At 30.8% G+C, this 24,670-nt stretch overlaps 3 protein-coding genes and 1 long non-coding RNA gene across 7 annotated transcripts; 2 read left to right on the top strand and 2 right to left on the bottom strand.

Moving 5' to 3' along the window:
- Positions 1 to 1,529: 1,529 nt before the first annotated feature.
- On the bottom strand, positions 1,530 to 9,953 carry LOC136774029 (sialin-like). 2 transcript variants are annotated; one of them, XM_066728064.1, is made up of 6 exons: positions 9,729 to 9,953; positions 8,008 to 8,650; positions 7,530 to 7,934; positions 7,093 to 7,412; positions 5,836 to 6,080; positions 1,530 to 2,732 (listed from the first exon to the last, which is right to left on the bottom strand). In XM_066728064.1, the coding sequence occupies exons 1-6, from the start codon at positions 9,763 to 9,765 to the stop codon at positions 2,571 to 2,573; spliced, it is 1,812 nt and encodes a 603-aa protein (XP_066584161.1). In that variant the 5' UTR covers positions 9,766 to 9,953; the 3' UTR covers positions 1,530 to 2,570. The 2 variants fall into 2 exon arrangements, with proteins under 2 accessions (XP_066584161.1, XP_066584162.1); XM_066728065.1 differs by lacking the exon at positions 9,729 to 9,953 and adding an exon at positions 8,978 to 9,100.
- Positions 9,954 to 13,637: 3,684 nt separating this feature from the next.
- Hacl (2-hydroxyacyl-CoA lyase) lies at positions 13,638 to 17,956 on the top strand. Of its 2 annotated transcripts, XM_066728067.1 has the most exons (11): positions 13,638 to 13,836; positions 14,561 to 14,702; positions 14,948 to 15,032; positions 15,131 to 15,312; positions 15,439 to 15,615; positions 15,749 to 15,990; positions 16,088 to 16,273; positions 17,098 to 17,173; positions 17,244 to 17,481; positions 17,541 to 17,648; positions 17,736 to 17,956. In XM_066728067.1, the coding sequence occupies exons 1-11, from the start codon at positions 13,792 to 13,794 to the stop codon at positions 17,953 to 17,955; spliced, it is 1,701 nt and encodes a 566-aa protein (XP_066584164.1). In that variant the 5' UTR covers positions 13,638 to 13,791; the 3' UTR covers position 17,956. The 2 variants fall into 2 exon arrangements, with proteins under 2 accessions (XP_066584164.1, XP_066584163.1); XM_066728066.1 differs by having other exon boundaries at positions 17,541 to 17,956.
- On the bottom strand, positions 17,796 to 19,357 carry LOC136774032 (uncharacterized). Of its 2 annotated transcripts, none has more exons than XR_010822706.1 (4): positions 18,791 to 19,357; positions 18,415 to 18,721; positions 18,029 to 18,347; positions 17,796 to 17,930 (listed from the first exon to the last, which is right to left on the bottom strand). It is a non-coding gene; the product is annotated as an uncharacterized lncRNA (long non-coding RNA). The 2 variants fall into 2 exon arrangements; XR_010822705.1 differs by having other exon boundaries at positions 17,812 to 17,949.
- Positions 19,358 to 19,419: 62 nt separating this feature from the next.
- On the top strand, positions 19,420 to 23,302 carry Faf2 (Fas-associated factor 2). The gene is made up of 8 exons (XM_066728068.1): positions 19,420 to 19,634; positions 19,719 to 19,799; positions 19,876 to 20,101; positions 20,169 to 20,355; positions 20,547 to 20,720; positions 20,796 to 20,891; positions 20,969 to 21,281; positions 21,355 to 23,302. The coding sequence occupies exons 1-8, from the start codon at positions 19,572 to 19,574 to the stop codon at positions 21,517 to 21,519; spliced, it is 1,305 nt and encodes a 434-aa protein (XP_066584165.1). The 5' UTR covers positions 19,420 to 19,571; the 3' UTR covers positions 21,520 to 23,302.
- The last annotated feature ends 1,368 nt before the right edge of the window (positions 23,303 to 24,670 follow it).

Raw genomic sequence — 24,670 nt, 5'->3', positions numbered from 1 at the left:
CAAAAAACAAGCTTCAACAGTAAAAAAAGGCGGCAAGTATATAAATTGTCTAGCGCAAATAATGTAGTAAAATAAAATATTCTAATTAAAAAAATTAGTGAAATCTAAATGTTAGGGAAATATATATTTTTATGGTGGCAAACGATAACATTTCGAAAAAAAATAGTATCACAAAAAGATACTTGCAGGGCTCGTAATATTCATAGGTAAGTCGCTATCTTATTATACAAGCACGGATTCTCGTAATTTCGAAATGTGTTTATTTAAAACCATTGCATACAACGGGCTCGGAAACTAACTTTTCTGTGTTACTATTTTGTATTTTCGAAATTGTAACTTTTGACACCGTAAAAATAAATACTTACCTAACATTTGGATTTCACTAATTTTTTTAATTCGAATATATTATTTTACTATATTATTTACGGTAGGCGATTTATGTACTTGACACCTTTTTTTACAGGCGAAGCTTGTTTTTTGTGGGATAAACTTATCAAGTATTGTCTTTGGATAAATCTTCGGTAGAATGTCAAAGGTCATATAAAGATGATCTTGAATTTTTCAAAATGTGAGACTTCAAATTTTTACTGCATCTATGGCTTTCCAAGAAAATCAAATCTATTAGTTTATATAGCCTTTAATTCAGACGCTGACAAGATATTTTTATTTAAGATTAAAGACAGGTGAGCGAATACGCGTGAGTACGAACATTGGCTGCACACACTATTTTATTGCAAATCACATCCCAACTTACATCCATAGAAAATTTCAAACCCTCATATCTTGCGATCATCTAGTTTAAATAGTACATTCATGGAATGTTTTAGATAACTGCAGACATAAGCTACAAGAATATGTGATTGAAAAATCAGCATTCACTATTAAAAAATTCATTAAGGTTTTCATATGAGCCTTTACGCTTCATCCAGGGTTATATTAAATATAACATCTGATATATCATTAAAATTACTTTTAAGAAATCTGTTACAGACATTTTCTTAAGATGCCATGTTTTCGAGATATTAGAACGTTCTTAGATTTTCGCTAGATAGGGAATAATATCTTTAAAATATTATTCTCGCATATTAACTTTTACTCTAAATATCTCTTAAAAATTTATTATATGGAATTAGCGAGATTAAACTCAGACAAGTTTTATAATACAATTAATGCAAGCGTTAGTCTTTATAAAAAAAGTATCAAATAAAAATATATGGATGTCCACCGGAAGAATGTGATAAAAAATGTTTCTTGAACTTCTTTGTAAAGACTCCACTTTATCATTATCTTAATCCTTATTTGAGTTTTTATCACATTAGATGCACAAACACTAAGTTCAATAGTATTTCATATGGTTTATTAGAGATAATAATTATTTAATACAATTATTTATATTTTTAAATGTATTTTCTTCACATTCAATTTTTATTTTTATATAATCTTAAAGCAATGGAAACCAGTAGCTGATCTTCCACGAGGGTACTGATCATTTTATGAGCAAAATTGGTTAGATGGGAAATTAATTGCGGTGAAGTTACTGATATTTTACCTCTGTGTGCTTCCAGCGTTTATTACTTCTTGTTTGATCCGGACTATTCCCATTTGTCCCTTGGTACTTTCAGTTCATTGCGTGAAGTATATTTGACAAGAAAATTGAATAAGATACAGAATAATCTGAAATATTATTATATGGGTTTTTACATTCACTCATGTCCGAAGATCTATTATAAAATGCTTATGAGTTCTTTCAATGCTGTTGTGTCCGGAAACATATGTTTGGTGCGATGCAGAATCTAGCTTAAAGATATTAGATAAAAATAAATATAGCAGATTAAATGATGATCCGATCGCAATAGACGATGATGGAGTTATTGATATTGATCAAGAATTGTATAATCTATTTAATTCTATTATATATCAGGATTTTTGAAAACTGATGTACCGACAAATTTATCAGCTGTAATGTTAAAGGAGATCTTAAAAAGAAAACACAAACGGTAGAGTTCGGAAATTAGTGTATTTTATGAAGACAGCTAAATTTTTTGTAAAAAGATAACTATTTATTGAAGATGCGCGGTTCGTAACAAATGACGCAAGCATTATTAATCGTGTTCATTGCTAAGCTTCGTAATACTCAAGTCTCGATACTCTTATACAACAACATGCAATTTCATTACGTTTCCTGTCTTTAATTTTTAAGTTGTACAAGAAGAACACATTTTTAATTTAAGCTTATTCTTTCCTAATAATAATAGATTTTAACTTTATGCAAAAATGATATATTGTTAATATACCTAAATTAAAATTAAATACATTTATATAGAATGTAAAATCCAATCGCATTTATTCTGCTCAATAAATGAAATTGTATTTTTTTTACATATTATTACAATAAAAATTGGATGATAAAGTTTTTTTTATAAATATAAATGAAATTTCAGGTCGAAAAGTTTGATTATAAAAATATATAAATATTATGAGTAAATAACTATTCTAAAAGAATAATGTGATTGAATCATAATTGTATTTAAAAAAATATATATAATAATTTTATAGTTTAAAAATTTTCGTTATTGTTTAGATTTTGTAGGTTTTGCTTCTACATCTGACTTGGATTTGATTTCGTTCCATTCCTGTACCTTTCCACTTCCACCAACCAAGAAAATCATCATACACAGAGTACATACACCTGCACCGATCCAAAATACTTTCTGCCACTGATAGACTGAATTCTAATAACAAAATATAACATTATTAAAATATCAACTAATTATCTCAGGCTTTAATATAAATTCTATAGCGCTTTTACTGTAACTACATCAATAATAGCTATGAACTATGATACAGCCCTATAATTAATAATGAAAAAGCGTATTATATGGTGATACAGAATAGGTAAATAAACGTATTCTTTGCACTGCAATTATATATGATTAGCATTCAAGACGATTAATTCACTTCCAATTCAAAATTTTCTCTTGCAAAGTAAGTAAAAAAAAAGCGCCGTGCCAGTTACCATGCACAAATGCTATAAGAATTACGTAATGAGAAACTACGTAGCAATCAATCGACTTAACTACAGTTTCAAACTTTATAAAGATAGCCAAATGTTTTTATGTTGGAGGTAAATTAATTGCTTCAAGTTCCACAGATTTGAATAATAAGCATATGCGCGATTAAGCGAAATGCGTGTAAAACGTTTAGTAAGGCATTATCGTATTGCCGCAGATTATCACATTAAAATATCTCATCTCTAATTCATCTTTAAATAACTATAATAATAAGAGGAAGAATAATTTTTGCCTTTTAGAAATTGTTAATATAATCTGAAATTAGAATACTTGTTAATTAAGCTAATGGCAAGTGATGAAATGTATAACACACAATTCCTACAGACTGTTTATATCGCAGGTTCAAGCAATATTTTGGAATACACAGTATGTGTTCAGACTTTACTGTTATACCTTCTTCTATTTTGCCTGATTTCTTATCTCACTATGGAATAACAAACTAAATAATTAGTAGACAATTTTATCTTTACCCAAGCAGGACAAGGCAAATGAGTGCTTCGTGTTATTATTGCAGATGCAGCATGATATATCACACAATTCCCCAGTACTGCTCGTACTATGTAATTAAACAACATAGTAGAAGACAGTACTAAGGTATCGTGAGAATCATTTTTATGATGCTCGTCGATAAATGATTTTCACTGTATTTTCCTTGATTTTAAATTTATGTGATGATTGATTATATTGGAGGTATGATCCACAGAAGAGGCCTTACACAACTTTCTTATCTAGCGTTTTCAATCAAATTTAACGCAATGAATTATGTATAGTATAGTTGCTCTTACTATATATACTATTTCTAATAAAATATGAAATTTGCAAACAAAACTTAATAACGTTTTTTATATATTGCAGTTAAAATATCTTTCGGTCTTAAATTCCTGATAGATTTTTGCAAATTCAATGTTGCCAGGGATGATTATAACAGTATCGATAGCAAATGAGAGTTTACGATTTCACATATGCAAGAATAATAGTTTCATGCCTACAGTAGGTGTCTATTTTTTTGGAAATGTAAAAGGGAAGAAAAAACGTAGATGCTGCATTACAAATTAGGTGTTCATATGGTATAATCAAATATATTAAAAAACTACTGAGATTGAGTTTTTATCTGTAAGGCACACTGTATCTTAACCCTTAAAGCACACACTTCCTATTAATATCATAAAACGTACATGGGGTCTAAAAGACCCCAACTTTTTATAATATCTACAAAACTTGTATTTTCAAGTATTCTATTACGAAAATAATTAATAATGTTTCTCATGAATCGGTTTTTCACAATTGATGGTACAAACACAAAATTTTAAATCCTAAAAGTTACAATTAAAGCTATGTTCTTTGGGGTATTTTAGACACCAAGTGCACTTTAAGGGTTAAAGCATGTATTTTCTTTGGGGTATTTTAGACCCCTAGTACACTTTAAGGGTTAATTATTACCATGTTTGCTATGATCTACTTAGAAATCGAAGATAATAAATTTAAGACCACAAATCGGATGTACATTGATCTTGAAATATATGCATTAGAACTATTTTGTTGGTAAAGTGTTTTATGAAACGTATACGTATGATTCCTTCATACTACTTGTAGTAACGAAGGCATCAAAGGATCGCCTTACCTTCATTGGACTCTTTTATACAATTTAACACTTTTTTGGCGAATAAGTTGCGTTTAAAATGTCGCGAAGTATGATAAAGTTAACAGACTACTTCTAATTACTGAAAGCATTCTAACCATAACAAGATATTGAAATATGTTATTATCACTAATTTGACAAAAATTTCTATTATGAAAAGCACCTGGTAATCATAATTCCTCCATATTAATCGTATTATACTCTTTAACAACAAAGTACAAAATACAAAGCAGTAATGAGGTATCGAGAGTACTATGATACAAGCCATATCGACTATGTTATAATTTTCACTATTTCAAGTGAATTGATTTCCTTAAATATGATTGACTGTATTGCACATGAAAAAAACCATTCACCACTTTGCTACTTTCTATAGCGAGACGCTCTTAGCTTCACTTCGATTAGTAAAGTAATTTTTATTAAGTTTAGCAATGGGTGCGGAAAGAAAATTCTGTGTGTATATTGAGAATAAAATGTAATTTGTTAGACCGGGCTATAATGACGACGTGTACTCGTAATTCCTCGCTGCTGACCGAGCTATGCGATAAAATTACAGTTATCAGGTAAAGCTTATGAGGTATCGAGAGTACACCCTTGTAAAACATGCCTACATCAGTCAGTTAAATACTCCACCATCTGACATCGTGATATTTTTTAACGTCACCCATACATAAACACGCACACGTGCGCTATCCTTAGTATTAAGTGTAAATTTTTGGTGTTTGCAGGTTTATGTGCAACTTCGAAAATAAAAATCTGTACCAATGATAACGATGATGATAAAACTTTATTAGACAAGCCAATGATGACCTGTACACACAATTCCTCCATACTGCTCGTACTATGGATCTAAGCAACATAGTGCAAGACAGTACGAAGGTTTCGAGGGTACTATATACTCAAGCATGTCGACTGTAAATTTAAATTGTTCCTTGTGTAATTTAAAAAAAACTATTACATAGATGAAATTCAAGTTGCATTAACCATGTACTATATAAGCTGCTATGAGATGGTATTCAAACTGGGAACCAGATAAAGTATAAGCGACATTAGCATGATAAGCATTAGCAGAAGCACTTATCGTTAAATAAAAATCATACAAATTAAAAGTGAATGCGAACTTACTATCTGTGGTGTAGTAATTTCTTCAACCATTGGTGGTATAATCATTCCACTAGCACTCCCAACAGTGTTCATGATTCCATAGAGAACACCAGCAAAATTTGGAGACAAGTCTTGATTGTTTGAGAGATTTGCGACACTAGCTGCACCATTAAAGGCAAGAGCCAAAAATAAGTAGAAATTCGTCAAAATCTCATGACAACCAGCGTAGGCAGCCATTAGCAGCATTATCGCTGGTATAAAATGAGCTACATTCGAAATAAAAAGTAATTAGTAATAAGTAGGGGGAAGTCCCCTAGTACCGGACACTTAAGCAATTTAAAGAATAACTCAGCAAATAATTGGAAAAAAAAGATTTTCTTTTTTTTAATTATTCGTCAAAGAACCTACGAATACATATATACGAAGAAAGTTATTAATATTTGACATATATTAATAAATAACAACGATAAACTTTTGGTAAGAAATTGAGTAATAACAAAGTATGTCCCCTTGTACCGGACACATTGAGGAAAAGTCTTCTAAATTTGAAAAGGCTTAATAAAATTTACATTCACCACAAATATAAACCCTAAAGACTCCGATACAACAGTGCAGACTCAATGGCTCATCCTTTACAATTTGAACATCGAATCCAATATTGATCATTCGTTTTTAGGCAGATTACACAAGCTATTTCATTAATAACATTTTTTTCATGTAATAACTTACTTTTCTTCATATTTTTATGCTTAGTAGTAAAATCCCAGAAGATTTAAAAATAGAAACAGCAATGTCAAGACGTACTGATTTAATTTTGCTGTCCAGTACTAGAAGAAACATTCATTGTCCGATCGTAGGGGACATTCATATACAGAATAAAAAGTAGAACACAGATAGTTCCGATGCTTGAAGGAATTTTAAGTTTTACTGTAACAATACTAATAAAATTTACTTCTTAGAGCAGCAAATGTTAATATGATTTGCTGTGTTTATTTAATTATTTGGTGAAATGAATATTATGCCGTACAATCTGACCAGAAGTATCATCGCAATTAATGTCTGCCCTTTCGTTAATTTGATAAAACAATAGCGTTTCGCGACATACATGTGTATTACTCTCCTTTTTTATCCCTACTATGTACGCATTTTTTAGTTTTTATTTATTTATACGGAGATACTGTATGTGTCCGGTACTAGGAGCCGTCCGGCGTTAGGCTACTTCCCCCTAATTAAGTAATGATACAATTTTCTACGTACTTGTATAGATTTAAAACTTACAAAATAGCGTTGCACATTTTCTTAGCGTAGTTATGGACATTATTCTTTTTTCCATAATTTTATCAGCAATCCAACTAAATCCAAATCCAAAGAGCATCCTTCCGACCCACGGCAGACTAGACATTACACCACTCTTCTTCAGCTCGAAGCCTAGCACCTTCGTCATGTACAGCATCATGGTGTTTTGATAGAAAAATATCAAGAAGAGGTTTCCAAAGTGACAGAAAACAAGGCTTATAAAAGGTATCGATGTACAAATCTGCAGTACGGGTATCTGTTTTAATGTCAGCTTCTGTTGAGGTACAGCGTTAGCTTGGGATCTAAATTCAATGATTGATCGAAAAGTTTGATGACATTAATAAATATAGTGCTAAAAAAAAGAATAGAGAGGGATGGAAAAGATGGTGCGAGGATTGTGTATGAAGACTGAAACGTACTTGAGAATATACTCTTTTTCCTCGTTGGTGATTCCAGGGTTATCCGCTGGTGAGTCGTATGCGCAGATGGCCCAGATGAGTACCCAGAATAACATGAGAATGGATGGAATATACCAACCCCATTCCCAAGTGGTGTTGGCGGCAATAGAAGCAACCATGGGATATGTAAAGATGGTACCAAATGTACCACCTAAGAGGGACCAGACGAATCTCGATTTTTCCTGCGGAGGAGCCCATTTCGAAACCAATGCGTGACACGCCGGGAAAGTAACTCCTCCGGTTATTCCAACTATCACCCTGGCACCTATCAGCATACTCCAATGTGCCTGGGCTATTATTGGCGATACCAACGAAATGAATGCTGCCACCAGAGATGTCCACAAGATAGCGTTCCTTGGTCCCCATCTATCGACACATTAATTATCATCCCTTCATCCACTTAAACAAATAATTAAGCATTTTCTTCGCAATGACTTGCCGCACAGTCAGTATACCGCCAATGAGATTTCCTGGAACGTTTCCGTAAGAATAAGCTGCGATCAGTTGACCTCTGACCCTGTTCGACCAAAAAAATGTTCGTCCACTAGTAAATGAGAATTTCTTTGGCGGCCATTCTTGTTCATCTCTATAAATCTGTCTGGCAACTCCATATTCGTCATTCGTGGTGTCGCTTGTTTCGAAGGTTGTATTTCCGTTTTGCAACATCCAACTGGACGTTTTGGTATCATTGTTTCCCGATATGTTTCTAATCGCGTATTCCAAAATGTCGTTTTCATCATCATCGTTATAGTATGGGGTGGTAGAGTAAGGAGTGGTGATATGTTGTCCTTCTAACGAGTCAGTTAGGTCTTCCTGACCTACTTTGGTTACTAATCGCTTTAATCTCGCTTTTGGTACGGGATCAGTTATATATAATGGATGTGGTGTTGCTGCATGGGTAGTTGCTTTGATTATATCTACTTCTGTGTATTTTACCTGGTTACAGCCTCTGCCTGTTTTATCTTGTATAGTTCTTGTCATCATTGGTACTATCAAGATCGGCATTTGCAGTCGACACATGTAGCTTGTCCAGCAACACGTGAACATCATTATGCACATCAGCAATCGCGTTGGAAGCCATTCTAAAATACAATATATTTTTATTTATTGCATTCATTCTCATTTCAGAATCCATATTAAACTCTCACTGCTCAAGTTTTTCTTAATATTACTTTCATAAGATTATTGCGATAACCAAAACTGTCACTCCGACCGATATATATAATGTTATTTTCTGATTCGATAGCGGCAGCTAATCGTTGAATTATTATCTCATATCGTTGTTAAATCAGCTAAAACTATTTAGAGAAAAATTACATACGAAAAAGATTATATTTTGGCTTATACTTATTTACCCCTAAAATTTAGTGAAATTTGACTCTGAATGCTATATTAATTTAAAAACTTACTTAGGCTACTTCATGCTTTTCGTTCAAACATATACATCCTGGACTACCGGCCTTGCCGGGTAACTAAATTTCGGTTCACCATAATTATCAATAATATTTTGAATTTGGCTAGAATTTATACCCCTATAAGATCGATAAAAGTAAAAAATTATGCTTATCGATTCATTTTATTCCCAATAATTTGGCAGATAGCTATATTAATGAGAAAAAGATATCCGATTGCGTACCCTATATATGCATTTGTGTTGATAAAATTTATTCAAACGCCACTCGGTTTATACAATTAAATCTCGAGCCAAGAAATTAGGATTTGTGTCAAGAACAGACATTCTTAGAATTTTTTTCATTTCGATTGGAAAAACTGATCAAAATTACTGGAAATGTGAAATAAAAGCAGAAAGTGATTAGAATGCAATTTTCCAAGTTGCACCACTATTTCATTAATATACTTACGACCGAATATACATGCACCAATCAATTAATGAAGTCAATAAACGATCGGGCTTTGTCATTTACGAGCAACGTTTGATTCATAATGCGATATGTTCAGATTTTGTTAATTCGAAGGAAAATATCTTGGATGACTTTTCGCTTAATATTTAAACTAATTATATTTTACTTAAAATTTATGTTAATTATATTTCACTTAATACTTCAAAATATAAAGTGCGTTTAAATAATTTTATATATAGATCAAAGCTGTAGAAGAAATTAATGAAATTATATTAAAAATATATGTTAAAAGACTTACTAGGACAAATCCTTAGGTAGATCCATTGAAACAACATTTTCTTATCTAGGCGACGAAGATATGTCGCGCGAAACACAAATTAAAACAAATTATCACTTTGTAATATCAAGTTCCTTAATGTTAACACTTTTAAGACGCTCGATTTAAACTATAATGATAGTATTTGAAAATCAAAAAATAGCCAAGCTCACAAAGTAACTTAATAGACACACGCACAGTAGTAACCTGAAAGAATGACTGATGAAATGACATTGGTTCGAGCATTTAAGTAGCCTATTTAAGCAACCATAGCGGACCTGCGAATTTTCGAAGAAGAGGGGGGACAGGTACCTACCTTACTCTTGCAAAAATTTTCCCGCTACCTGAAACTTTGCTATTTCTAGCGTTACACCTTTTTTGTCTTCCTAAACTAATTATTTCTTATGCATTTTGAAGTAAGAAACATTGTTACATAATAATTGTTATAATGAGCTTTATTGCAGATGCAATCTCTCAATCTTTGAAATAAAATTTGCCTGAGCACGAGATGCGCGTCATGAGACACCTCACGAGATATTAAATCCCGGTGGCTTAAATTCTGGAAAAACCTATGGAGGAGGCAAAGTAAATGAATTGTAGGAGTAGAAGGATACATTTAGAGTAGAAGGGGTACGAAACGAGAACTTTACTGACAACATTGATACGCGTATAAATTATATATACATATAAAGTAATTTCTCTCTATACATTGCGTTACTTCTCTCCCTCTCTCATCTTCTCCCATTCCTAATACACAATTTCTTTTTCTAAAAAGAAAACAAATTCGGTCTACAGCTTTGATTTTTCTGTTGAGTACGTGTAAATAAAGGGACATGGGTCCTGTATACAATATAGAAATAAAACTCATTCTACATACAATTCAATCTGTTTATTGTTTAATAAGAAAAGGTATGCTGGCTCAAATAGTTCCAAGAAGTAAATCTCTTAGAATTATTCATATTATAATGCGCTACAGAGTAAGCACAGTAAAGTATGGAATTACCCCATAATCCAGAGTGTGTGATGGTAGAAAGCTGCCTGCAAGTCATAAAACCTTAACCGTTGGTACGAACAAGGGACCTTCTAAAAGGATAGTATATACCTATAGAGAGTTTAAAGTTTCTTTTATCATGCATAAATTTTCCAATACGCAGATTTCTCGTAAAAATTATTTTCTTAAAAAGCTCCTGTGGACATCATAATAATAAAGTTAACTGTTAACATATCTCTCGATTCGATATTCAATGATCTCAAAAGCTATCATTGATCATTGCTCTTATCCTTGTTTTGTCGTCATCGATTGTGTGCTTAATTGAAACAGGAAACTATAATGCCACACCGCATCCGCTAATAGCGTCACGGTTTTATTCTATACTTTTGGTATGTACTAGAACAAGGCAGACGTGCTTTTGTACTTTTACTAATTCTGTATTAAACAGGGCAGTTTCTAAAATTTGTATAAGAGTTTAGGGTTAAAGAAATTGTATGCTTGTGCCTTAGTACGTGTGAAAGTGAATAGTAACTGAGTTTATGCCATTGCCATACGGTAAAGCTTTATTGGTTATTATAGACAGTTACCGTTAGGTCCTATCCACCAGTTTCAATATTTTACGCCCGTCCGTCAATAGTCAGGTAAATTTGCACCCGAATGATAAAAACTTGTGAGTTATATTTAATGCATTAAATCTGTTTAAAGAAAATGATAAATAAACCACGAATATATAAAAGTTTAACATATGCAGAGGCACTTATAACTATCTTTTTATTGTTACGAAGATAAACATTTTTTATGTGTATGTTCTAGGGCGAATTATACGAGCCTTACCTTGTATATTCTTTTGGTTTTGCTAATGCGAAATGAACGACGTATCCTTGGATTTTGGCAAGATTCGCATTAGGAAACTGAAAACAATCAGGATTTGCTATTCTATATACTATCAACGATCTAAATGTTAGCCACCGCTATGGTGTAATTTACACGTGCAGAAATAAATTTCCTGTGAAATTACCGTGCTAGACAGAGTAATCTGCGAACGAAATTAAATCCTAGAAATTTTCTTCAGCTAAATATTAATAATTAAAGATCTACATATAGCTATCCTTCGACTGCTTTGGTAAAATTTAAGCTATAGATTCGAGAAATGTAGTAAATAGTTCAGTAAAAATTGCATTTTTATCGGTAGTTTTGACAAAGTTTTTATTATGTTACTATAGTATGCGAAGCACCGTAATTTTTTAGTATTTGTTAACAATAAATTTTACAGGAAATTTCTTTTTGCGTACTCTCATTAAAAATAGTATTGCGTAGTTTTGCTGACAAATATTCGAGCTTCGGTTTAAAACTATATGCATTTTTTTATTTCCTCATCTTGTCTTATCTTGAATTGGCTAGAAATTCCTGCCATTTAAAAATGTAATTTTAATTATAATTATAGCAGAAGCACATATACTACTGGCCATAGGTACGATTTTATTAAAATAAAAATTGTTTCTACTTCAAAGGCCGCATTTGGAAATTTACACTGCCGATACTCGCAGCATCGTTCTATCTGTGTTTTCTATTCGTCGATTGACGAAGATAAAATGATGTTGCAAGTACTGGAAGTCTGACAGTAGATTCCTGAACGCAGCTAGAGTTTTATATCTTTGGTCCAGAAAATTAGTGACAAGTACTTAAAAGTTTTAAATATTAGGGACGTTCTCTCTATAAAGGGGAAATATGCAGAGTTTCTGTGAGAGAAATAAATCCACAATTCTTCAATGCATTAAAAAATTTTTTTTTTTTTTATGTTTTACGTTGAATAGATAGTATGCAATTTTATTGAAGTAATATAATAGGATTACTTATACCATACACTTTTATAAATTGACCTACATCGCTCTTGTTCCTAAGATTTGAAATAGAAAGAGACCCTATTGGCTAAAATATCTCGATCATCATTTTTTCGGCATCAGAATCAATGTAGACCAATTTATATTTGCACTCAATTTAATAACAAGGATTATACTGTATACTACAAGCATGTAATATGATAATGAATTCATATAACATAGCTGCTTCACACAAAATATGAAAAAATCAATTTTCTAAAACAAAAAAAGCTTTGAATATCCATTAATAATCATTTCCTTCGACGATACATGCATTTATAAAATGGATAAATATTTCAAAATTGATTGCACTATTGCTCATCTTCTATTTTATTGAATTCAAATTTGTGATTGGTAATGTAAATCACAAACTTGCAATAGTTTTTATAAGTTTTCTTATTAGAAAAATTATAACACTCTTCACATGTTAACTTTTAAAATAGGGTACTTTCGAAGGTTATACAATTTTAATCATGCATGAGATAGCTTTTTTGAAATACTAAAGTGTCTTCTTCATTTTTCTTAAAATCTTCCCAATTTGAAAATATTTAAGTGTTACTAGACTTGAAGGACATCTTGTAAAATAGTACATCCAGGAGTAGATGTTTTAAAAGACTCTCCTTCAAAATCGCGCTAAAGAATAGATGTAAAAATATTTATGTCTATCTCTCCGTGCTTATTAAAGTTATATATCTAAGTTTTATATAAGACTTCTCCAAAAGTAAATAGTATAAGAGGTTTCCTACATGTATTAGGCAAAAATTGAATATTCCTAATAATTACAGAGATATATAATAATATATGTCTTCTTGAGTGTATTTATGTTTGTCTTGTTTTAAGTTGGCGGACCCTGTACTGAGACTGATATTAAAAAGCAATGAGAAGTGATAAAAATAAGAATAAAAATTAACATGAATATGAAACTGTACAAAGGTTAAAAAGTATAAAATTGTAGGAGCCGCGAGGAGATTTTATTCTGTTATTAGCCTTATCACTTGCCGTCATTCCGTCTCAGTATATAGATAGTATCTAGCACCAAATCAGAGCTGTGCAAGTATATAGTAAGCCATGGTAAAGGCTGCTTGATACTTCACTTTACTAAAGGATTATACAGTTTTGTGAATTTCCTTATTCTACCTTTGTTTTCCAATAATTATTTATACTTTTCTACAAAATGAAAAACGGGGATTTAATTATGGCAGAATCCTTGAAGGAGCAGGTAATAGTTTTATTTATATGTATATATATAAATATAGAGAAATAAATTGTCACTAAAGTTAAAATTTTGAGGTTAGTTTGAACTTTACGGTAGTGAAATATGAATAAATAAGTTTTCTAGATCAGAATATATTTTTTCAATCCATACAAAAATTTGTTAACTATTTCTATTGTTATTCTTATATATATATATATATATGCATTACTATAAACGATTATTATTTAACAATAAATCAGGCGTGTTTTCAGACTGTTTTGCCTAAGAATGTACTTTGAACTGGCGCTACATTTGAATAAAATATTTTCCTCACAGTTATACAGATTTTTTATACAGATGCATTTTGGGTATCAAAACTAATTGAAATACTTATAGTAACACTATGATATTTATAAATTAACATTTACTTTTTCAAACGATAAGGGAAATTGTTGGGTTATCTTCGTTAATATTTTCCGTTGCTTCACTATCACGTTTAATCTTGACTCGTTAAACATCAAGTTATAACAATTTCAAGAAGATGAACATAATTTACATTAATTTTGCAAATCGTATTGATATGTACACATATTTGCAGAATTATTATTCAAATATTTTGTGTAGATTTGATATTATACTATGAATTCATAAACGCATGTTGCTATATAAATTATTGAATTTGACGAAGGAAAATTCTAACACTTTAATAGTTTTTAATTTTTTTTTACTTATTTCTGGAATAAAATAGGGTATTGAATATGTATTTGGTATAATGGGCCACCCTATCATAGAACTGGCCGTAACAATACAGTCGATTGGCATTCAATATTTAGGATTTAGAAACGAGCAAGCTGCATGCTATGCGGCTCAAGCCTATGGATTCTTGACTAGTGAGTACAACGGTATTTAGTATTATAATGGATTTAATCCTCTTCTTGACCAAAAGATACGCGCGAAGAGAGTTTTCTCTATTATTATAACATACACTGTAATATGCATGCCTTTCACTGAACTGACTTCCATAATTCCAATCGCACAAACACTTGAATTTCACGTCTATATTTAATTAGATTTATATATTAAAATAATTTTAACACCAAATCTCTGATTCTATAATGAATTTCTAATGTATCAGGAAAACCTGCCGTTGTATTGTGTGTATCGGGACCAGGTCTGCTTCACACTTTCGGCGGTATGGCTAATGCCCAAATAAATTGCTGGTAAAATATACATCAGACAAATATAAATAATATTGATTCAAAAATTTGACCAGAACGTATTCCTGAGTTTATTATTTTAAAAATTTCACTTTCATCAGGCCATTATTGGTGCTGGGTGGGTCGTGCCCCGAGGATCACGAGGGTATTGGCGGGTTTCAAGAATGGCCTCAGGTCGAAGCAAGCAGACCCTACTGTAAATATGCTGCCAGACCACCGTCAGCTACCCTTATACCTTTGCACGTGGAAAAGGCCTTAAGATTTGCGACCTTTGGCAGGCCAGGTACCCATACCGTTTGATACTTGGAAAATATCTTTTATTTTACCGTTATCTTAATTCTTTGCTTGCCTCATTAAAACCTTCAATAAATTCACGATTTTCCAACTTTTCCCTTCTTACTCTTCCCAGGTGTATCTTATTTGGACTTACCGGCCACTTTATTGAAACAAAATGTGGAAGAAGCCAACATTGCTCGAGTACCATCTATGTTGCTTCCACCCGTGATTTTTCCTAATCCTAAATTGATTATCGAAGCTGCTTTGGTACTGATGAAAGCAGAGAGACCATTGGTTATTGTGGGCAAAGGTACATTATTTGATATTGGCTGATGTATTTTGAATTGTCTTTCTCTTCAACATCCTATTTATTCGAATGCCGATATGATGTCGACGATAATTATTCAGTATATTTTACATTTTTATTATGGATATTTTATTAGGTGCTGCGTATGCACGCGCGGAAAGGTCAATTCGAGAATTCATAAATTTAACTCAAATTCCTTTCCTGCCTACACCAATGGGCAAAGGCGTTGTACCTGACAGAGATGATCGCTGCGTTTCCAGTGCGAGAACATTTGCTCTGCAACAAGCCGATGTTATACTTTTGTTAGGTGCTAGATTAAATTGGATGCTGCATTTCGGTAAATTTCCTCGATATCAAGAAAACGTAAAAATTATACAGGTACTAATTTTGACAAGCATAAGAAAACTTTATATGGAAATATATAATTTTCATGTTATTTTTTAACGTTGTGAGTTTATGCTTAACAAATACGTAGATTGATCTATGCGCGGAGGAGCTTCATAATTCGGTTGGCGCAGCAGTTGCGATTCAGTCAGATTTGGTACCAGCGGTTGAGGCGTTAACTAAGTCAGTAAAAGAGTATAAATGGAGCGTAAATAAAAAAAGTTTATGGTGGCAAAATCTTCACACAAAAAGTGAAAAAAATAAAGATTTCCTGCGAGTACGTACACTGTGGGAAATGGATTTGTATGTGGTTCAGCTAATTTCATTCTGTATACTTATAGAATCCATCGCGCTTAATTTGACCCAAGAAAAGTTCTTAAAAGATATTTCAAATATGAAACAATTTTTTAAATAAAATTTATTCGATTTAAAAGGAGAACTAAGATGGTACCTTTGGTCTGGCCTTGAAACGTCATTGGAAGGCTACGCGATATTCACCTTCGGTTTTTAGAGATACGCTATTTTTTATTGCATACTCTTGTAGCTTATCTCAAGAGTTTTTCGAAACATTCGGTTGATTTATCTTTTCTTCCAATCGCTCACTAGATATTTAGATTTGAAATTGCAAATAGGTATGGTTTGACTGAAGTAGTATGCGCAATCGCACTCATACTTATCCTTAGCCCCTTATATACTTATAATCTCTAATTAACGTATCTAGTGAACAATAGGATTAAATGATAAATCATAATAACGTTTTGGAACTCTTGAGATCAGCTACAAAATATGTAAAAATAATTAGAGCATTCTATAGAAAACATCCAAATAGTGGCCTTCATGTAGCTTTCAAATGATATTTTAGGGTCAAACAAAAATTACTTTTTTTATCCATCTTGAAATTAAACAATTTTTATTTAGAAATCTCTTCCTCATCTTGTATCTCTTTCATGACATTTACCTGGGGGGAATGAACTAACGGATTCTTATGCTATAATACATTTGAACCACACACAAATCATTTTCTTGCGACATACACACTGGAAATTAAGTTATTTTTCTTATTAATAAATTAAAAATTCAAATTGTAAAATTAATTTGTAGAAAATGTCTATGAATACCAGTGTACCGCTCAACTATTACACTGTGTTTAAGCATATTCAGGATATAATTCCAAAAGGTAAAAAAAATCTATTGCTTTGGATAGGTTTGTTAATAATAATACATAAATAACATTTTACAAATTGCAGATTGCATTATTTGTTCCGAGGGAGCTAATACTATGGATATTGGACGTACTGTATTATTAAATGATCTGCCGCGTCATAGACTTGACGCTGGTACTTTTGGTACTATGGGAGTAGGCTTAGGCTTTGGCATCGCTTCTGCATTGTACTGCAAAAATTATGAGCCAAATAAAAGAGTACTTTGCATAGAAGGAGACAGTGCTTTTGGATTTTCAGGAATGGAAATTGAAACCATGTTTAGGTAAAAATTGATATTATTTATTATAAATTTGTATGAAAATATTAAATCAATTTTTATAGATACAAATTACCAGTTATAATCATTATTGTAAATAATAATGGAATTTATGGAGGACTGGATATTGAAACATTTAAGGAATTACGAAATACTGAAAGTCCAGCAGAAATGTATGTACTTCAGGGCTTATACACTCATATTTATCTAAATTTTAGTTGTTTTAAACCATTATTTTCAATGTTCCTTTCTTTCTATAGATTACCTCCATTTTCTTTAACTTGTGAAACACGTTATGAGAAAATGATGGAGATGTTTACAAAAAAGGGATATTTTTGTACAACAGTAGATGAGATACAGCAAGCATTGAAAGAATGTATTGAAGTAATTGATGGACCTAGCCTTATAAATATAATGATAAGTCCTCAAGCTGATCGAAAGGAGCAGAAGTTTACCTGGTTAACCGAATCAAAACTATAAAATTTTTCCAAATAATATTTTTTCATGTTATAGAATTAATATTGTTATTACATGTATATAATTGTTACTCAACTATTTTTATTTTGTTTATTATACTAATATCTAAAATTATCAATCCTTTTTATAACTGTAATTTAAAGTATGAAGAGATAAATCATGAATCTGAGTTAGATTCAATTTCTAAAAGTTGATCTCTTATCAATTTAGATATTATATCATTTGTTGAACTACTCTCCAGATCATTTTCATTTTCTAATTCACTTATTAGATTTTCTGTATCAATACCCATTCCTCTTAGTTTTTGTGATAATGAATTATTTACATTTTCAATAACTTTTTGCAATTCTCCATTCTCTTGTGTCAAGTCATTTAGTTTGCTTAATTCTGATTTTCTAGAACATAAAAGTTATTACAAATTTAATAAATAATAATAAAGTAAATTATAAATAATGCTCATACATCATTAATGTGATGGTATTTATAGAAGAGAGTGTTTCCTGAATCTCTACTTTCACATTTTCAACTGTATCTGATTCTATCTCCATTTTCAAATTTATACAAAATAAGCTATTTACAGAGAAACAGGTTAAATTTGTACAAATATACTTAAATATCATGGAGAGAAACAAAGAATCTTAAATATAAAGAAACCAATAGAACTATATAGTTGTAATTAGAAAATCTAGAAACTCTAATTGTATCTTTAAGTATAAGTCAACAGGTGCCTGTGTGGTTCTACCAACAATGACAATATTAACAATAGCGCCTATAAAATAAATGACAGTTAGTACACAAAATATTTGATTTATCATTAGATACATATTTTAGGGTTTACCGGCTATTAACCAAATTGGAGTTATATAGGAAAATAAGAAGCACAATATTTCGTAGCCTTTAACGCGTATTAAATGAAAATTTATATACATATGCAAAGTTAAATAGATAATAGTTTTATAAAAACTTAGAAATTTATCATTTTTTTAACTCTTTCGTGTTATTTTTGGCGGAAAACTTGATTACGAAGGTGGCAATTTAGGACGAGAACCACCAAGCTCAATTTAAGGCTAGCCCGGCTAAAATAATATAGTTCAATAGTTCGTGTGACGGGAACTATACCATTTTAGCTAGGTTACCTGCCCTGGCTTACCCCAGGTTACCCTTCAAGTCGAGCTTGGCGATCCTCAGTGAAAACACGTGTACGTTGAAAACAGATTACATATTACACTATCATTGAACACAATATATGAACCAATTTGCCACTATTATCATTGCACATTGAATTCAATTAAATTATTTAAATTATTTTTATAAAATTAAACAGACCAAAGAAGCAAGAGATAGAACATCATTTTTCTCTCTTTCTCTCTCTCTCTGGAGTGACTGTCGACTGAACAGACTGAACACTGAACTGAAGTTACTGAACTATGAAGTATGAACTATCTGGCCTGGGTCTAGTCTGGAACGTCTGGAACTGGACTCTATTCCGAATATTTCCGAGCGAACCGCAAGTACGCAGGCGTGGCCATCAACTTGAAGTTTGTTCAATAATGAATCGATAGTGTCGATCAGCAATCGAATGATATACTCACGAATGATCTCTGCACTGAGATATCGTCATGGCAGATTTTGCTCTGGGTGAGCTTAGTAGTGACCAAACTGAAAAGGTCCTTCAATTTCAGGTAAACTGTATTTTATACAATACACTGTACAATAATTTTCTCTATTTCTTAACAATGTCATCAATATTTTCTCATATTTATCAGGATTTAACAGGGATCGAAGATTTATCAATATGCAGAGACGTACTGCAAAGACACAATTGGAATTTAGAAGTGGCTGTTCAGGTAAATAACAAAAAAATATAGTTTATCTAGATTATTTTAATACTAAATACAAAACTTTATGCTTTTCTATTGATAGGAGCAATTGAATTTGTACGAAGGTAGACCTTCAATGTATGCTCAGGATTCAAGATCAAGACCTCCTCAGGTTGTAGATGATACTGGTTCTAGAATTTATTTTAATCATTCTGGAAATTCTGGGGGTAGTGGTGGACTTCTTTCTTATATCTTTACCACATGTTACAATATAGTAAGCAGCATTTTGCAATTAATATTTGCAATATTTAGGTCAGATGTCAGGCCTGGTAAGTTAAAACTTTAAAAAAAAATAATTATCTACTTGTTATATATTTTTTTAATGTATTATAATAGTCTCATCTGATCCTGTGGAGGATGTAATTAAATTTATAAGATCTTTTGAGGAGCGTTATAACCTTAGTCATCCAGTCTTTTATCAAGGCTCTTATACTCAAGCACTTTCTGATGCAAAACAGGAATTAAGATTTTTATTAGTTTATTTACATAAAGATGAGGTTCAGGATATAGATCAGTGGTGCAGGTAAATATATACTAATTATCATCTCTTGAAGATTTCTCAGGTTTATTTTCATTCTGTCTATACTTTCTGCATTATTAATTAAAATATATATTTTATATGTGACACTTAGTATATTTTTATTTTTCAAAAAGTGCAGAAAGTTTAGGCAATATAAATCAACCTACAAAATATAAAATTGGCAAATATTGTAGGAACACTCTATGCGATCAACAAGTTGTTCGCTTTATAAATACACATACTCTATTCTGGGCATGTAATGTACAATCTGGGGAAGGATATAAGGTTGCAGAAGCTTTAAAATCTGGATCCTATCCTTTTCTTGCAATGATTGTTCTTAAAGATAATAAGATGACCATAGTAGGAAGGTATTTAATGAAATAAATATACTATAAAGTAATATATATTTTTCCTATTAATCTGTTAGTTTCTTGTTGCTTTAGAATGGAAGGAGCACCATCACCTACAGATTTAATATCTCGCTTACAAACAATTATTGACCATAATGAACTAAGCTTGATTCAAGCAAGACAAGATAGGTAATAAGACACTAACTTTAATAAATGCTTTATATTTAAAATAACAGTATTCAATGTAATATAAATTAATAATTTAGGGCCGAACGCAGCGCAGCTCAATCACTGCGGCAACAACAGGACCGTGCATATGAAGAATCCTTACGTGCTGATCAAGAAAAAGACCGTAAAAGAGAAGAGGAGCGTAGAGCTCGAGAAGAGCTAGAAGCAAAAGAAAAGGAGCAGCTAAATGCTCAAGAACAAGAAGTTCAACGGATTCGTAAGGAAAAGGAGCTTACTGTTCGAAAAGTACCTCAAGAGCCTGAACCCCGTCATCCAAACGCATGCCACCTTCAAATTAAGTTTGGCGAACGAACAATGAAAAGACGGTTTTTTATGTCTGATACTGTCCAGGTAAATTGACAAATCAGATGTATCCAATGATTTAGGTAAATTTTAATTAAAAATTTTTTTAAACTATTTATAGGATGTCTTTAATTGGATATTTAGTCAGCCCGACTCTCCAGCGAATTTCGAAATCACAACAAGTTATCCCAGGAGGATTCTTTATCCTTCCACTAAACTTTTTACATTACTTGAAGCTGGTTTAACTCATAGAGAAGTACTTCACGTCAATGATTTAGATGATTAGCCTTGGACAGGTTTTCCATTTAACATTTATTTTGTTGAAGTATCATTCCAAAATCAAAATGATACAGCTGATATATAAATAAATAAATGAATAAATAAATACATTGATAGTTATATATTTGTTTATTCATTTATTTATAATGTATTATAGTATTTTTTGTGAGGTTTAAATTATTACAAAAGAATGAACGGGGAAATTCGGGATAAAAAAGAATATCTACGTCTCTTTAATAAAAGAAAAAATTAAAATTGCACCTTTCATGTTGCAGAATCCATTCTTTGACTCATTCATAAGTATAAATAATAAATAATGTCTGCATTGCTTCTAATAAACTCACTAAAATACGTATTAAATAAAGCATTTCAAATGTTTTTTTTTTTAAATTTCATATATTGCACATTTTTAATTTGGATTATAGAACTAGAGAGTTATCATTAAGGGTGAATTCTATCAAGTCTGATTATGCTAACCACACTAATTAGAATAATATAGTTCTTGTCAAAAAAAACTATACCATTCTAATTTGTGTTTAACTTTTAATCAGACTCGGTAAAATACACTCCAAGAGATAAATGTTAATTCTATAAGTTAAATATATGTATATAAAAATCTATAAAAAAGAATGAGATTTAATTAATGAGAAATTTATAGTAAGCACAATATAACTGAAACTCATATTTTTTTTACATATGCTTTTAAAAAATAAATTTTTCTCGGTGAAATTCTGTTAAAGAAAAATAGCTATAAATTTGAAAATTAAGTTTTTTATTTTCTTCAAAAATAATATAAACCTAAATTAACAATATAAATATACAACAATATTATGATAATTATTTTCATTTCATATTTCATTATTTTTTACTTTTTATGTACTGAAATATTTAGGTAGAAATGTTAAAACTCAATGAAGTAATTGCATACTCTCGGTTATTCGAAATCTTTCATTTGCGCATATTAAACCTCTATACAAATAACATAAGAACAGAATAGTCTAAGGTAAAATTTTAATAAATGCGACTTTAAAGATAAAATGTCTAAGATGATACTTTTTATAGGAATTAGCATTTAAAAGCAAAAATTATTGAAAAGGAAGAATATTTCAATTATTTATAACACAAGATTTATAAAATTTATACAATCTGTAGTCGTGAAGCGTAAGATTTATTTTGTTTTCGATTAAAACGATAAAAACATACTATGCAGTATTTAGTTTTGTTAAAGAATTCCTGTCCTCTTTTAGATGACATTGTGTATGTGTGTACATACTAAAGATAAAAATACTTAATACATAATTTGTTTAACAAAGAGGCATAAAAAGAGGATAGCTTTTGTAAAACAAAATTTCTATGTTCTACATATACCACGGTATAACTAATAGGCGTTAGTAGTAATTTTTACAAACTAATAAACTGAAATTTAAAAAGCTACATACATATATGCATATTTATACGAGGACTACTATGTACTACAAATATTTCGTGAAATGTGTTTTCAAAAAGGTAAAATACCAAAGGTAGTACAACACTTTTAACAACATTTTTGTTGATTGATCTCACAAGCACCCATCTTAAGATTTGCTATTATTAATGTACATATGTAAACAGAAGCTACTTTGATTGCATTATTTATTGGTTTTATCTAGTGCAACTTTAATTTTTTTGATCAGAATAAATTTATATGAAAGTTTAGTTAGTAAAAACCTTATATTATATTTATTTAATAGTTCATATTTTTGTAGTTTTGTTTAACGCGTTTTGATAGATAAATATTTTTGGTCTGATAATTAGTTAAATTTTTTACAACTACGTAGTAGTTGATAATAAAATATCCACAAGTCAAAAGCCTGCTGTACACCAACATAATATCATGAAAGTGAGAATGTGTAAAGATGCAGTTATGCACATTATCAGCACTGTTTGTTGGTAAATTAGGTCGTTTATGGGATGATTTTTTTCGGATACGTATATAATTACACATTTCCTTTCGCTGCCATTGTGTTGGTATGCAGCAGGCTTGCCATGTCATATCCTATAATAAAATATGGAAAATCGCGCGAAAAGAAAATAGTCGTTTAATAAATAAGTTTTTTTATACACAAAATCAGATTTAAAAAAAACAAACTTTATGAATAATAAAAAAAGATTCTTTTTACCAAAGAATAATGTTTTTTATCTATTTAAAATATTCGTATACCGTATCATGGCAACCAGTATATGTATGTTAATTACGTGTAGTTCGTAGTAAATAAGAAGAAATTTGGCAAAGCAACGATATTACGATTGTCATTTGCTAAAATTGAGACATTTACGAAAAAAAATTACACTAATCACATCAAATCGTATTTAAACAATTTAAAATGTTTATTTACATATTGAGCTTGGTGATAATTTTATTTACTATTTTTGGACGCTCCTATTCTGATAGCTTGTAAGTATATAATTTAAAAAAATAGTAATAATCTATAAGAAAGTATATTCGTGTAAATTTAAAATCGGCAGGATTAATAGCATTAGAAATGGAGGATTTTACTTATCCGGGTTACGGCCTCCTTTTTTACTTCGAAGATCAAATAATGAATTCGAAAATACGGAAAATTTTGATGCAGCATTGTCATTAGACTCATTGAATGATTTAATTGACGAAGATTTTATAATGCCAATATTTGGTCCTTATCCGTTAAGAGAAAATAGAATAGATGAATCAAATCGACCAAGAGAAGAGAATTTTGAGAGTTTCCAGGGAAGAAGCACCTTTGATAATATCATAAAAGAAGGTGTAAATCTACGTCAAAAAGATGAATCCGGTAAAAGTAATTTTGTCACAATTAAGTTTTCAAGTTGATAAAAAAAATATATTTCTGATGATTCAACTGTAAATTAATTTGTATATAGCTATTTCAAAAGCATTTTGGACTATGACGCGTAATGAGCCGAGATCTTTAAAAGAAAAAGAAGTAAAAAATAATCTATCACAAGCTTTTAAAAGTTTTGTACAAGACAGCAATTTACTTCAAAAAGTTAATAATGAATTACAGAACAATGAAACAGTTATTGCTAACCAATCCGATGTAGAGCAAAATTCGAAGAACAACGAAAATATGATGCATCAGACAATTTCTTTATCCATGTGAGATAAAACGATTATTATAATT

The sequence above is a fragment of the Prorops nasuta genome, unplaced genomic scaffold (assembly GCF_024137725.1).
Source record: "Prorops nasuta isolate Cenicafe-Biocafe unplaced genomic scaffold, Cenicafe_Pnas_1.2 PNAS00006, whole genome shotgun sequence".
NCBI lineage: Eukaryota > Metazoa > Arthropoda > Insecta > Hymenoptera > Bethylidae > Prorops > Prorops nasuta.
The sequence above is the reverse complement of the archived record's forward strand: the minus strand, read 5'-3'. Positions and strand labels throughout refer to the sequence as shown.